The 15754-nt window shown below is 38.9% G+C and overlaps 1 protein-coding gene, 1 long non-coding RNA gene and 1 pseudogene across 2 annotated transcripts in view; 2 read left to right on the top strand and 1 right to left on the bottom strand.

Moving 5' to 3' along the window:
- LOC124057782 overlaps nucleotides 1-15754 on the bottom strand; it is a 1110263-nt gene that overhangs the window by 511870 nt on the left and 582639 nt on the right. The window lies entirely within an intron of this gene.
- Nucleotides 1530-7711, top strand: LOC124057772 (ubiquitin-conjugating enzyme E2 G1-like). The gene is made up of 6 exons (XM_046386325.1): nucleotides 1530-1714; nucleotides 4820-4922; nucleotides 5031-5128; nucleotides 5303-5481; nucleotides 5603-5710; nucleotides 5800-7711. Exons 1-5 carry the CDS (start codon nucleotides 1672-1674, stop codon nucleotides 5687-5689), a joined length of 510 nt encoding a protein of 169 aa, XP_046242281.1. The 5' UTR covers nucleotides 1530-1671; the 3' UTR covers nucleotides 5690-5710; nucleotides 5800-7711.
- Nucleotides 11933-13370, top strand: LOC124057766 (annotated as a pseudogene).

The raw sequence follows: 15754 nt of genomic DNA, 5'->3' as shown, positions 1-15754 counted from the left end.
CTTTAGATCAAAAATAGATACGTGTTCATATCTGATCGTTATAAAGGAATATTTCTGGAGAAATATTTTCATTCATAGCATAAATTTAAGCTAAGCTAATTAGTTTGTTTTGGGGCAATAACACTTTACAACTTTGCTAAACAATGTTACTCAGTTATTAAATCTTGCAAAAGTGAAAATCACTTGAGCCTGGCCCTTTATGGGACTAAATTAACCTTTTCAACTAATGATACAAATTCAGTCACATCACGACTCAACACAACATCAGAGATATATTTCACTTCACAAACGGGACTTTAATGACATCGTAACCTAAATACATTGACAACTTTGTAGCTATAACAGCTTCCACTCTTCTGAGAAGCCTTTCCACGGGATTTTGCAGTGTTTCTATGGAATTCCTTTGTCCATTCATGCAGTGGAGCATTGTAAGGTCGGGTGATGATGTTGGACAAAAAAAGGCTGTTCCAGTAAATCCCAAAGGTGTTCGATGGGGCCGACGTCAGGTCTGTGTGTGAGCCAGTCAAGTTCTCTCACACCAAACTCACCCAACTATGTATTAATTGGGCACGGTCATGCTTGAATAGAAAAGAGCTCACTCCAAACAGTTGCCACAAAGTTGCAGTCACAGCATTGTCTAAAATGTCTTAGTATGCTGAAATGTTAAGATTTCCCTTCACTGGAAGTAAGGGGCCGAGCCCAACCCCTGAAAAACAGTCCCATAAAGAGACGTGTCTGGATACTTTTGTCCACATAGTATATGTTTTGGTGTTCAATCATCAGCGCCCCCCTACTGAGAAGTAACCTTAAGAAGATAAGTAACGTTAATGATATGTATAGGTATAATTACATTTGGATCTACGAATTTACAACGGTAAAGGATTATTTTAGTGATTATGACAGGATTCGGCAAAATGCTTTGTCCGTTAACAGCACCAACAAACCGGTAAAAACAATAACAATGCGATACAAAAAGATACATTTTCAACAATTTTACATACTCATACAAGAGGATTTTGGAAGAAATTGTTTACTCACCTCCGTATACACGAGATAATTAAACAGATACCCTACAAGCCCACAGCATAAAACATCCAATAAGGCCAGACATATTTACGAACCAAATCACAATAGCCACAATAAAACACAATGAGGTCAACAACAGTCAGTCTCATCGTCATAAACACCAAGTAGTCTGGGATTCTCAACACAATAAAGCCGGTCACTAGTAGATCTGAAAAGGTAGAGGGTCGTCAAGTGTCCACGGGGTTAGACAGCCAGACACTTAACTTGCTCCCGATGCCGTTTATCATTTATGTCAGATGATCCCTTTGCTGAGACTCGGGACGTACATTTAATGCCGCAGCTGAAACCGTAATGGTCGAAATGTAATGTTCTACACATCAGCCATGAATTGGTGAATTATTAAGGTTGAAAAGAACGTTTCGAGGTTAGTGCCTGTTGATTTATCGAGAAACGCTGCCTGTAACACACACACACTCTGTTAACAGCACATGCGCGTGCGCACAGCTAAAGCCAGCAGCTGAACCTTGTGTCAAAACACAGAGGGAAATCAGCAGCAGGCAGCGCAAGATCTCAACCCGATTTCAGCTTTAGCTCTTTTTTTTCGTAAAGTATTTGTTGATACAAAGTGTTTTACGTTCGCGTACCATGACTGAACAATCAGCATTACTTCTTCGAAAACAACTGGCAGGTAATACGAATACAAAACTGTAAGCAAACATAGCCGAAATAAAGGCTACCCACTCAGCGACTAACGTTAGCTTTTTTTTTAGCTACGCAAAGCCATGTTTACGCCATAGTAGTAAGCTCAGAGAGCTAACCAAGCAACACAACGGGTTCCTTTATCACTGCAGTTCAGCATGTGGCTAAGCTGCTTTCGTTAGCCGATCTCGAGTGGAAATACAGATACCCTTGCATCTTTTGGAGTGTACGTGGCTCAGATAACATTATATCGGAACCTACACTGAATCGCAACGCCAACCTTGCTGGCGGGTTAGCAGGTTCGGCTTTAGTTAACATTAGCTCACTGAACAAAGGAATAATCAATCCAGGGACTCTTCTGCTTTGATGACTTTAGCTTTGCTAATGATAGCCTTGTATATTCTGAGATTTTCATAGGCTAATATGGCTTCATATTAGTAGAAACTTGATTCAAATTACAAAGTCACCACCTAGCTCTATAAGATAATATCAAACGTTTCTTACGTCAAATCTGGCTCAGACTGTAAACGCCGGTTAGTTAGCGGCTTTGAGTGAGGATACACATCTCCCTTTCAAGCCCTTAATGACAAACCTCTTGTTGTTGCCGTTGGCTTATTTAGAGAATCATAATCAAAATGATTTTCTGTGACGGTGGCCTATCTTTTCTTATTAAGGCCAGACATTGACCTCGACCCTGAGATACCAATAGTCCTGTCTGAGTTCAGCATTCGTATGCCTCCTAGACAAAAGACAAAAAAGCTTACCACTTTTTAAACTGATGGCTATATATAGATCTATATATATCTATATAGATCGATATATCTATATCTTGTAGATATAGATATATCGTTTTTTTTTTTTACAAAAATGATCACCAAGCCAGGCTTATCAAAACCATGACTGTTGCTGGCACCCATTGTGGAAACCAGTTCATTGTGGAAACATTTATTTTACTGTCTCTGAAAAAATATCATTTGTAATTTTAACAAAATGGCCAGTAGGAAGAGACAGTCAAAATTAATATTAATCAATTGCAAAAGTCAGAAAAGTGTTGGTCAGAAAACTGTAACACAGCCTTCAGGCTTAGTAAAAGATATCTGAACTGCATCACTACATTATGAGACTCAACATCCCAGACAATTTAAAGTGTTATCACCAGGCTGATATGATTTTAGTATTTTTTTCCCCAGCTGTACACTGTAGCCAGTGTGACCTACTTTGGTGAAGTTAGATGCACTGTGATAATGTATTGTAGCTTGACATTACCGCTGACAGTGGACAGGACTCAGGTTTTCCCATGGTACTTGAATGGCGGCAGTCATCCACCGCTGCATTCACTGCTTACATGGATTTGACAGGCCATCATCCCATTTTCTGACTGATATAACATTGTACTGATGGTACAACAAGCTAATTTTGGTGTCTCTGTGTGGGGATGTGAATCACTGCCTTAACAGTGGTTGATTCAGTTCAGTTCATCAGTTGGTGATTCAGTTGAATACCGATTGTTATTTCTGGGAACCACAATTTGATTCCCAAACTGTACACATGTGATGCACACTGACCCAAAAAGACGTTGTGAAAGTGGCTGTAAAATGGTGCATTGCAAACCCCGCAAAATTACTCGTTTCACCTATCATTTTCAGGAACATCGCAAGCAAGGAGTTTTTTTGTCCGGTGCTGATATTGTTATAATTTATTTAATATTCAGCCGTTTTTCGAGGCAAGTAAAGCATTTTTGTGATGTGCTTGAAACAGATAAATGCATTTGAGATATTAAAAGGAACATTAAAAGAGCCACACTGGATGCTGAAATGTAGAGAGAAGCAAGATTCAGATGTGTCATCAGCAAAGTCTTGCAAATAATTGATCTTTCATCAGATGGATGCGTTTGCCCCTGCAGTGTTGCTACTTTCATTCACAACACAATCATGCCAACATTTTCCCTGAAATGTTACTTGGTCTTGAGGTGGGAATTTGGGAGCACAGATATCCCTGAATATCAATCCTCACTCCCATTCACACTTGGCCCCATGCAGGACTGCTGTCTGTTCAAAAGGCCTTAAGCAAATTACTCTGTGCCAATACTGGAAATTGTTTTGAGGCAGTTTGTTGTGAAATTGAAAAAAAATTCTGGTTCTAGTCAGAATCCCATATCTAGGCCAGAAAATTCAGGAGGCTCACAAAATCTATCCAGCACAATTTCACTTTTGGTTTTTAAGACTAATAGTGTTAATTATAGGTGCTAATGCACTAAAGTACTTGTTTATTGTGGTCAGCAGCAGTTAACCTGCTTTGTATCATTAATTTGTTGTGAATGCAAAATAAACATTTCACAGTAGAGTCTGTTTCATTAACAGAAGGAAAGGCACATCTACGCCTCACCTTACAGTTATCTTTACCTGCCATCATATTTCATCAAAGTCACAGATTAATTTTCATTCTTTTTGTTCTTAATATGCACCACTTGATGCAGCAGCTAGGGCTTTTTCTGGCCTTGAGCTGTCGTGGCCATTATTTAAAAATTCAGTTTAAATCTCAGTTCCGCTGTGGACACCGTTTAGGCATAGTGGCAGCATCTACTCCTCTATGCGCACTACGAATCAAATCAAAATCAGGACATTCTTGTAAGAACAAGAACTCCTTTGTCTGTTGTACTTGGCACAGTCACAAAAAGGGAAAAGCTGAAGTATAGATCTGGGTATTGATGGTCTTCTCCACACAGCTTCTCTTCAAATTCAGCTACCATTTTGGTTTTTCACTGCATGTGCAGCTGGTGCCCTTGTAGAGTGGTGCAAGTCCACGTGAATGTATCAAATTCGGAATATTCGGATATGCACGCAGTCTGCGCATATATCCCATAATGGCAAAATTTACATCACATGGAGCCTTCCTTGTGTACTGGTGGAAACAGAACATTTAATTTCTTCTTAACAACAAGAAATTTCTCGAAAAAACAGCCAGTAATCTTTACCAAACTGCGCACTTGTTCACATATGCAGATTTGTCACATTTGTGAAATTGCCATACTCCATACTTGTGTTTCATCTCCAGCTAATTGTGTTTAAACACCATATGCATCTGTCTCTCCCAGAGCTCAACAAGAACCCCGTGGAGGGCTTTTCAGCTGGTCTGATAGATGATGATGACATATATAAATGGGAAGTTGTAATCATTGGGCCACAGGATACCCTTTTGTAAGTGTGAATATATTTGGTTCAGAATGTCTTTGATTGAGAAATATGCACATTATTATTTAAATTCATACTTTCTCATCTTGTCTTGCTCTGTTCTTTGTATTGCAGCGAAGGAGGGTTTTTCAAAGCATACCTTACCTTTCCCTATGATTATCCACTACGGCCTCCAAAGATGAAGTTCATCACTGAAATCTGGCACCCAAACGGTAAACACATTGGCACACTCTGTTCACACACTTCTTGCCATCACCACTTGGTCTGAACAGAATACTACTTTATTGTCTTTGTTATGAAACGAAAATGAGGTAATCCAGGCTTTGAGTTGTAATGACATCACATTATATTGACTGCAGTGAAATTTATGCTCCCATTATCTCCAGTTGCAAAGAATGGGGATGTTTGCATCTCAATTCTGCATGAACCAGGAGAAGATAAGTTTGGCTATGAAAAGCCTGAGGAGCGCTGGCTTCCTATCCACACCGTAGAGACAATCATGATTAGTGTTATCTCCATGCTGGCAGATCCCAACAGCGACTCACCAGCTAATGTGGATGCTGCGGTGAGTTACACTACTCATCCCATTCCCCTGACAGTGTAAATCCCCATTTCATTCCTGTTATTTGGGCAGTTGGAGTAAATTGAGGATGTGTTGTTAAAAGAATGTCGTGTTGCTGCCACAGAAAGAGTGGAGGGAGGACCCTAACGGCGAATTTAAGAGGAAGGTGGCTCGCTGTGTAAGAAAAAGTCAAGAGATGGCATTTGATTAGGAGTCAGCTGTAAATTCCAGGGTAAGTAAATTGAATTGTTTTAGCAAGGTAATAGTCACATGTGAATCCTTACTCCTGGGGGTAATAGTATTTATTCTTTTTTTTCTCAGTTAAAGGAAATACCTCCAAAGGGAACATTTCAGCGAAAGGCTTTTGCACCTCTTGTTTTGCCAGTCAAGGAATTGGTTGGCTTCAACCACGTTTCTGTGAACGGTTGTCATTGATGATGAGCCAATTTGAGAACCCTACCAGCGAAATTAACCTGTTTCCTACCTGGAATTGTATATTTAATGTTATTTATTTTGAAAAAAATAATGATGTAATATATGTCACTACTGTAAATTAACTTGCTTTTTTATCTGCTGCTGAACAGTTTCTACTTTATACCAGGTTTCTTATGCAATTTAGTGGTCAAAAAGGTTATGTAAAACATAATGAAAACCCGTTACCATTAGCTCATCACTTGTCCTCCTCACTGAATACCTACCACCGGATTAATGTCGGCCCAACAAAACTCTGTCAGTAGATGTGGTTATTTTCAACACTGTCACTGAATCACTGTTGCCTTTCGTTGGCTTCACCTCATAGTGCGCTCGTTGTTTAGAGGGTCAGATCGAGAACTTTAATACGGACATGTGAAGAGTTTTCACACAATACATTTTTCTGAGAAATGGCCTCCTGTTCGCATTTTCTTGTTGTGCTAGTGTATGTCAAGGAAATCATGACTCTCAAACCTGCATGATCTTCTCAAACAGCTCTACTGTGTTATTCTTACTAGCTGTAGATGTAAATGGAATGGCTTATTCTGTGATTTGAGAGTCATTGTTTTATAACATATTGACTCACACAAGCATAGCTGATGGTAATAAGAGGTTTGTGCCAACTTCTCAGGAGGGTCTTAATCAACAGTCGGTAAAGTAAACCTGATATTCCTTGGCCCTCTTAGTCAGTGAAGATTAAATATCACTTAGTCTAATGTCTTTTCACTCAGTTGTTATTATAGATCTTGGACAACCAAATAGAGTCTGTGAATATAGCCTAAGCTGTGATTTATTCCACTTGTGTACTGGTTAACTGGCATCTGAGCTTACCTCAATTTAAAGGGATAACATTTGATGAGTATTATGGTTGTCCTTAATCTATTAACATGAGTAATTCAAGGGGCTCATTGGTAGAATTAGGCTAGTTGTTCCTACTTTGTTGTGGCACATTTCGAGGGTAAATTACGATGTATAAGACACATTCACTCATGTATTTAGACTTTGAGGATTTTGGGAAGATTGCTCTTTATTTCTATCAATATCTTGAGTTGTGTGCATACTTGGTGGTGCATACTTAGATAATATTTATCACCTTCACTTACTCACTGAGTTTGGGTTGTAATTCTTGATAGGGACTTGAAGACGACTCAGCACTTAGTAAAATATAGATAAGTGTTCTGATAGGAGATGAACTCAATCCTACATCTGGGTTTTGTTTTTAAAGAATACACACAGTTGTGTTTGGGTGGAGTCTGGCGGCCATTGGCTTCTGCTCACTTTCATCTATGCTGTTGCTGACGATTAAGCCATGATGACATCCATTTTGTATTATGTTATACATGACTGATCTGTGACTGACATTGAAAAATAGCTAACTATCTTTAGGCGCATGCAATCAGGTTTGAAGGAGTTGGGTATGTTTAAATATGATACCATTGTTTGTACATTCTGGGTGAATGTGATGTGTACAGTTAGTAGACCTCTGTAGACTTGATCACATAACTGCTGTTGACATTACCTTTTTAAGTCCGAATTTTCTAGCCCACCATGACCTCCTCTGACCGGTGTTCACTGTATTTGCACAGATTCGGTGCGTTTGAAATGTCATTAAGCAATACGCCCTGAAAATGGTGTGTCCAGGTAATCCACCCTAACGCCATCATTTGTTTTAGGTTGTTTGTTTTTTTTGTTGTTTTGTTTTTTCATTTTGTGTCAATGCAATGTATATTGGACATGATGCTCAATAAAGTGTGTAAACAGAGTGGCTTGTAATTTTGTTTGTGTTTTACATTTTAGATGAGAACACGCTCTGGGTTCAAGTATATTAGACCTCTGCTCTGTAATTGGAACCCTGGGAATGGTGTCAGATTTCAGGGCTGGCTTCATTTCACACTAATAGGCTCTGCTGACTGCAACACATACTGAGTTGATAAAGATGTTAGCAACCTCTCTGACTTATCGACAGGAATTATTGCCATTGTAAGTTACAATGAGGAAGCACGTTACGTTTGTTGAGCAGCTGACAAAAGAGAAGTTGCTAACAAAAGGGAAAGGTCACATCTTAATGAGGTAAGACTACGACGTGAGTGTTAACACCTATATTGGATGAATGTCGAGGATGGATTTCTTTCTTTTCAAAACTGATTTTTGATTTTTAGGTCTGCAGCATCTAACAAGAGGTGCACAGATGGTGAGCCAAATACCCCTTTAAATTCATGAATAAACCTGTTTTCAGTAAGAAAAGAGATTATTTGAATGCAAACAGCGTCTAAAAATGTTTGTAGATGTTTGTTTTCTAGTTTACTAAACTTACTGGTCTCCTCATGTCATTTTGAGTGACGGAAGAAGTATTTAGATCTTTACCTGTGTGTAACAAATAAAAAAAAAAAAGCCAATACCACAAGTAAAAGCCCTGCATGCTAAATTGTACTTAAGTGAAGATGCCTGAATCTCTAAGCATATCATTAGTGAAGGCTATTATTTTGCAGAACGGCACCTGACATTTGCTGTCGTAGCTGGACTTAATTTTAACCACTTTTAGACTGTTTTAAAAATGTTTTACTTTAGAGGCTTGTCTGTAACTGAAAAGAAAAGTAACCAGCAACTATATCTGTAAATACAGTATATTGTAAAAAGTACAAAGCTTCATTTTGAAATATAGTCAAGTAAAAGTGTCGACTAGTATATATTTAAAAAGCACAAGTAAAGTGTTAAGTATCTCAATTTTGTGGTACAGTATTCAATTAAATGTACTACAATTACTTAATGCTAAATTTTCTGTAATAAATTAAGGGCTGGGCAATAGGGACAAAATCAGATGTCATGATATTTTTGACCAAATACCTTGATATTTATTTTCAGTAATATTGATGGTGAGATGACTATTGGTGCTTTCACATAATGTTAACATGCTGAGGTTTTTGTAAATATTCAGTTGTGTGGATATAATGACTAAGTGGATAAAAGGAAATACACTTATTTACACGTATTGTCATATCATGATACAAGAGTATCCAAAATCTAAGACTGATACCTAATCTCATATCAGCATATAGATATATTATTAATATATCCCCCAGCCCCATGTGAATTCATGACAGAAACATATTAAGCTCAATCAAGATTAATTTAATGTAGTTCTTTTTAGAAGTAAACCTGAAATCTAGAATTGTAGTAGTTAGTTCAGTAATGTGTGCTGATTGTTATGCTTCTTAAATAAAATTACAGATACAGTATTTGTCATGAAGAAGATGTTGTTGTCCTGTTACATTTTGCTTTTGGCAGGCTTTGAATGTCTACCTAGCCAGCAAGCGAGGGAGGTGTGCAGAGGGACACACATGAATGTGTCTGCAGGCAGCCTGCACATGAAGACAATACAAATTCCCACATCCATTATGTCTGCACCCTTTTTACAGGTAGCCACATAACGCTGGAACACAAGTTGGTTTTCTTTAAGGTGGTCTGAATTAGATAAGTCTAACATTCCTCATGAGCAACCACATTAGTGTCATTCTGTCATGTATAATGGCGCCACGTCTTGTTTCTGTCTCAGCATCCAGCCCTCACAGCTGGACAGAGACGCTACCTCGGCAGCATCGCAAACGTTTACAGTACAGAGCACATGAGGCAGCAGATGAAGCAACACTATCTCAATGTGCTGCAGGCATGCGTTCAGTCACGTGAGTGCTTTAAAGTCTCAATCGTGAACTTTGGCCGCCACTGTCTATTTCACACTGTGTGTTTTCTCTCTCTCCCTCTCTGTCTTTTCTTTCTTTTACCTCTTAGGCCCGAATCCCACCTGCAGAATGAGGAGGTTTGGGGATCATCAGCATAGAGGAAATGGAACAATCACACAGGATGCAGAGCTGGACGTAGCAAGGACAAAGCCACAGAGACGGAAGAAAAGCACCAGCCACAGCAGCACAGCTAACTCTGATGTCATACTTCCAAAAATAGTCCGAGGATAACGGATAAGATCACAAATGGTTTCACTATTTCGAGAGCTTTAACAGCAGTCAATCAATACCTGTTGTACAATCACACACATTTTCCAATAAGACTTTTAAATCTTCTTAACCAAGAGTTGTGTCAAGTCACAATTTTACTAAGACCAACACATATTATGGGCATTACTGCATTCATAGTGGTAGTACACATAACATATTTACATGTTGTTCTGTTAGCTGAATGTCATGTCGTAGCAGTTGTCATTTGTATTCTTCATCAGAAGGTTAAATGATACTGTGTACATGTCGTTTGAGAAGGCATTATTCCATGATTTAATGATTTTAAAGCTAAAAAGGGAGATCGGTGTATAAAAATTCCTAAATGGTTAAATGCCACATTTTCTCCTTGAATTAAAGCTGAAAGTCTTCACTTGGCTCACATCTTGTATGTTTCATTTCAAATTCAGTGTGGTGGTGTACAGAGGCCGAATGCCAAAACAATTATGCTTGTCCCAATATATATAAACCTAACTGTACTTTCTAATATTACTATTTTATTGTTGTGGTTGCTCTTACATGCTCATTAACTGAATAACTAACTTTAAATTTTACTCATGTCTTACATCACCCAAGTCCTAAATTTTGCTTGTTGGGCCCCCTTTAAGCCAATGTAGCCAACTGGGAATTGAGGCCAGCTCATGAAACTGAGGCAAACTAAGGCCAGAGAATATAAGTAATCACGGTAACAAATAAAGAAATTACAACAACATACTGAAGGAATCAATATATTGTATTTTGTAAATGCAGAACAACATATGCACATGAAGCATGTTGCTTCACCAGCATGTTGACGCGCGCCAAATCCAAGTTGTCTGAAGACTGAAGCAATTTAGGTGAATAGAATCTCACCGGTGGTGTGACGGCTTTTTCTTTTTTCCCCAATATGCATGACACGCCGTTGCTCACATGATTGTCTGTGGGGTGAGGGATTTTTGTCATTTCTTTTGAATGAGAATTTAAAGAATTTTGTAACCTGCCAGGCTCACTGTGAGGTTTTGTACTGTAGGCTTTTGGCTGAAGTTCTCGGGCTTGGCGGATAATGACTACGCTCCCCATAATGCAACTCGGCCCGACTCTATTTACTATTGCCCGCTAAATGGCGGCATCCTGCCACTAGAGGGGAGTTTCCACCTGTGTGAAAAACAATACAAAAGCTGCTGCCGAAATGATGCAGCGTCTATTTGTCGTTGTTGTTTACTTAAAAAGTTTGATCTTTTATACAAGGAGTAATGTCTATTACATAAAAAGGATTTATGTTAAAGAGCAACATATTTATGCATATGTAATATTTGTAACTTGAATAAATAATATAAAAATCAAATACAGTGGCAGTCATTTAATAATATATCAAGGAGTAGTTACGTACAGTCTAACAGTTACAACCGGCCCTTTGAGACTAACCATCAGTGAAAAAAACAGAGGTAGGCATTGATAATAAAGAATTTATACAAGTGTAGGAGAGAATAGTATTATAATATAAAACCGTATATACAAGAGAAAGCAGCAGTTGTGCATGGGTTAATAAATAAATTTCACAGTGGAATAGTGAAAAAATTATTACACATTAGTTATTGCAGATTATCATTAGTATTACTTCTATTATTGCCAAGATGTCTTTCACAGCATTTAAGTGAATGAGTCCTTAAGTGTGTGTGTGTGTGTGTGTGTGTGTGTGTGTGTGTGTGGTCTACTGGAGCAGTGCTGGTTGTTAAACAATCTGACAGCAGCAGGATGGAAGGACCTACGATATCTCTCCTTCACACATGGCCAGATGTGGCCCTCTGAAAATGAGTTTGACACCCCTGCAATAGGGGGTCATGCCGCACGCACCTTAGGTGGTATGAGGGGAAATTAAATTGTCTGTTTAATAAGAACCCAATGAATTAAAATGGTCTACTACCAAAAGAATAAAGCTGAGATTACGTTATTGACTACTGATGGGTGCGTCGTGCTTAGCTTTGTGTTGTGTGCTTTTTGTAGGTGGTAGATATGTGCCCAGTGCAGTGCTGGTTGATCTGGAGCCAGGCACCATTGACTGTGTGAGGTCTGGACCTTTTGGCCAGGTCTTCAGACAACTTTGTTTCTGGTGATTTTTTTCAATTTATTTTTATTTTTTGTGTGTCAGCTTGCACAGAAATTTTCAGTTGCTACTCACTATGCACCCTAAGAGGTTGTGATGCTTAGTCTTGATTTTTATTTTGTAGGACAGAGTGGTGCTGGCAACAACTGGGCTAAGGGCCACTACACTGAGGGTGCAGAGCTGGTGCACTCTGTCCTGGATGTGGTGAGGAAGGAAGCAGAGAGCTGTGACAGCCTCCAGGGCTTCCAGTCCTACAATGCCACACTGTCAGTCCACCAGCTTGTTGAAAACACAGATGAGACCTGCTTCTCTCCAAAGCGTGAAGCAAATGAGTAGATGCAAGTTTCTAATTCATTTCTACTTTTCAGTTCCATATCCTTTAATGTTCAAAGTATGGTTCCAGTTTTCAGTGACTGTCTAATGTTCACCTGGCCTTCTGTCCTGGATGTGGTGAGGAAGGATGCAGAGAGCTGTGAGTGCCTCCAGGGCTTCCAGCTCACCCACTCTCTGGGTGGTGGTACAGGCTCTGGTATGGGCACACTGCTTATCGGCAAGATCCGTGAAGAGTACCCTGACCGCATCATGAACACATTCATGTGTGGTCCCTTCCCCAAAAGTATCTGACACTGTCATTGAGCCCTGCAATGCCACACTATCAGTCCACGAGCTTGTTGAAAATGCAGATGAGACCTACTGCTTTGACAACGAGACCCTGTACGACATCCGTTCCCATCTGTTAACATGGTGCCATTCCCTCGTCTGCACTTTTTCATGCCAGGCTTTGCTCCCCTCACAAGTAGAGGTAGTCAGCAGTACAGATCCCTCACTGTGACAAAGCTCACCAGGCAGATGTTTGATGCCAAGAACATGATGACTGCCTGCGACCCTCGTCATGGCCGCTACCTGACAGCGACCGCCATCTTCCATGGCCGCATGTCTATGAAGGAAGTGGAAGAGCAGATGCTGAACGTACAAAACAAGAACAGCAGTTACTTCATTGAATGGATCCCCAACAATGTCAAGACCACTGTCTGTGACATTCCTCCCCCTGGCCTCAAGATGGCTGCCACCTTCATAGGCAACAGCACAGCTATCCAGGGGCTGTTCAAGCGCATCTCTGAGCAGTTCACAGCCATGTTCAGGCGTAAAGCTTTCCTCCACTGGTACACTGGTGAGGGTATGGATGAGATGGAGTTCACAGAGGCAGAGAGCAACATGAACGACCTGGTTTCTGAGTACCAGCAGTACCAGGATGCCACTGCTGAGGAGGAGGGAGAGTTTGAAGAATATGGTCAGGATGAGCTGGCCTAAATGCACCATTCTCTCTCTCCTTTTTCTTTTTTTTCTACAAGTCTCTGCCCTGAAGTTGAATATTCCAAGTCCAGTTCCGGTTTTCAGTGACTGTTTAATGTTCCTCTGGCCCTCAAGCCCTGATTCTCTCCAAAGAGTGAAGCAAATAAGTAGATGCAAGTTTCTAATTAAGTTCTACAGATCAGTTCAGTATCCTGTAATGTTAATAAAAGTTATTGAGCATAATTGAAGTTTGTATCCTGGTTTTAGGACTTCATTAAGAGGGTTGCAATATAGAGTTTTAATGTATTGGAATTGAAATCGTGATTTGATGTTTTTTGCTTGAGTAAATGCATCTGTCCATCTGTGCAGTATGTTATGTTATTGTCAAGAAAGGTGCAGGTGATTTTTCTTTCATTTGTTGTTCATTTGAAGCTAATAAGAATAATACAAAATTATACTTCATTAAAACAAACTGTCATTCACATGAATGAATTTCTTTGTTTGAATTATTACCAGGAATAACGTTTTGCATTTTTTTCTGTTTTACTGTGTGACATTTTGCATTACAACTCACATGTAGAATTTGAAAATCAACAACTACATTTTAAACATCCAAAAACAAACAGCTGAATTTTGAATAAATGAATGAATGTCTAAAAAAAAAAAAATCTCTTTTATCCCCAGCTGCAGCTGTAGACGGTACTGTCCTGTGAGAATTATTACATATGGTACCACTAGGTGGCAGCATAACACAACAAAACGTGTTTCCTCGTTCTGCCTGTTGTATACTGAAAAGCAAGACAAGCGAAAAGGGAAATCTAATATTTTGACAAACAAACCAGGAACTTAAATAATGATTGTTTCATTTAGTGTCTATTTACCTTTTATATCTTTGATTCAATTTCTCATGACTTAATTTATCATTTTTCTCACAAGGTTATGTAAAGAAAATATTCAAAAGTGCACACAACCTTGAATTATTTTTATTGGCTTCAGTGTATAAAACCAAATGAAGTTTTGAGGATATATGTGATTTCACATTAGAATTAGAATAAATTCAGTGTTTTTTAAGCTGAGATATTATAGCTACTGTATTTATTTAGAATGTTATCGCTGCTTAAAATCTGAAGCAGAGCTATCCTGTGTATATGTACTGCCTTTTTTTGTACTGCACACTGTAGAACTGCATCATCATCATCACCACCTGTCCAGTCTATTTATTACAAGGGATGTTTGAAAGCAGGGCTGCATCGTATTCTGGTAACCACAAGCAGAAGTATGGTGAATTTGCAAAAGTGAAGGGAATCAGGAGGACGTTAGTGATGAGGATGAATGTATTCTGTGCCTGCCTGTTTTTCCTTAATGTCCTCTGTCCAGGTATGAGGAGCAGGATGGTATGTTGGGTAAACATGTCCATTATGAAAGAGTCACAGTTTTGATCACAGCAACAGGCAAGTTACAGTCTTTTAAAGCTATCCATGCTGAGTGACATTCCATATGCAGTTTGATAATGATGATGAATAAGGTGATAATCACATTAAGATTATCTGGTGTGGTCACTTGGATATGCAAATGTGACCATGAGATACCCTGAAAGCATAAATTTGCATGATCCACCTCATCAATCTTGTGTTTGTCTGACATAAAGTGCCCTCTTGTGGCTATAGGTTTTCAGAGACTATTCATTTAGCTTCACCTCAGATATGAAGACAACCCAATTCATTCATTCTTTCTTTAATGTTAATCCAGTCATACTGCAATTATTTGTTGTTGAATGAAGCACTAAAGAATGAATCCAATACTCACGATATACCAACAGTTTCTCTGTGCTGTGGTTTTGGCTTTTGTATCACCACCTCCTCAGGATTTCAGATGCATACATTCCTTCCTGGTAGGATTATTATTAATTCAGTCTGTTCCCAGCAAAGAACTGATTTTTAGGAACACATGGAAACTTAACATTAATTTCAAATGTGTTGCATGAAAGTACCATCATAGTGACACTGTTGTAATTTCTTTATAAATAAATGCAATGCAATAAATGCATCATTTACAAAAGAAAACAAAAAGCAGAAGAAGAGCCAAAATATTAGAAAACAAGACTGGGAGTCTGTATCCATGCTGGCAGCTTTGTGAGACAACCAATAGTTATACTGGTTGTGGCAATGGATATTTCAGTGTGGACTATTTGGACAAACAATGAAAGTCAGTGAAGTGATTTAAATAGGCTCCTACTGGAGTAGTGAATTTTTGCATGCTTTTCTGGATTTTGGCTCCTGTTGTTTGTGTGAGGGCAGTAGAGTAGTTTAAGGTGGCTGAGATGAATGTATGAACTGTTTTTTCATAATATAAATTTCTAATATGTAATATGTTGCCTGGGTTATGTTGCTGGTAAAGCTGTCAATATTAAATTCAAAATGACCCA

This window comes from Scatophagus argus, chromosome 4, assembly GCF_020382885.2.
Source record: "Scatophagus argus isolate fScaArg1 chromosome 4, fScaArg1.pri, whole genome shotgun sequence".
NCBI classification, from domain to species: domain Eukaryota; kingdom Metazoa; phylum Chordata; class Actinopteri; family Scatophagidae; genus Scatophagus; species Scatophagus argus.
This window is presented reverse-complemented; position numbering and strand designations above follow the sequence as displayed.

Bases quoted from the DNA above. Each gene is read 5' to 3' on its own strand.
- LOC124057772 (XM_046386325.1), top strand. From the start codon at position 1,672: ATGACTGAACAATCAGCATTACTTCTTCGAAAACAACTGGCAG. The intron at 4,923-5,030 runs GTAAGTGTGAAT...TTTGTATTGCAG, and splicing joins GGGCCACAGGATACCCTTTT to CGAAGGAGGGTTTTTCAAAG. The intron at 5,482-5,602 runs GTGAGTTACACT...TTGCTGCCACAG, and splicing joins CAGCTAATGTGGATGCTGCG to AAAGAGTGGAGGGAGGACCC.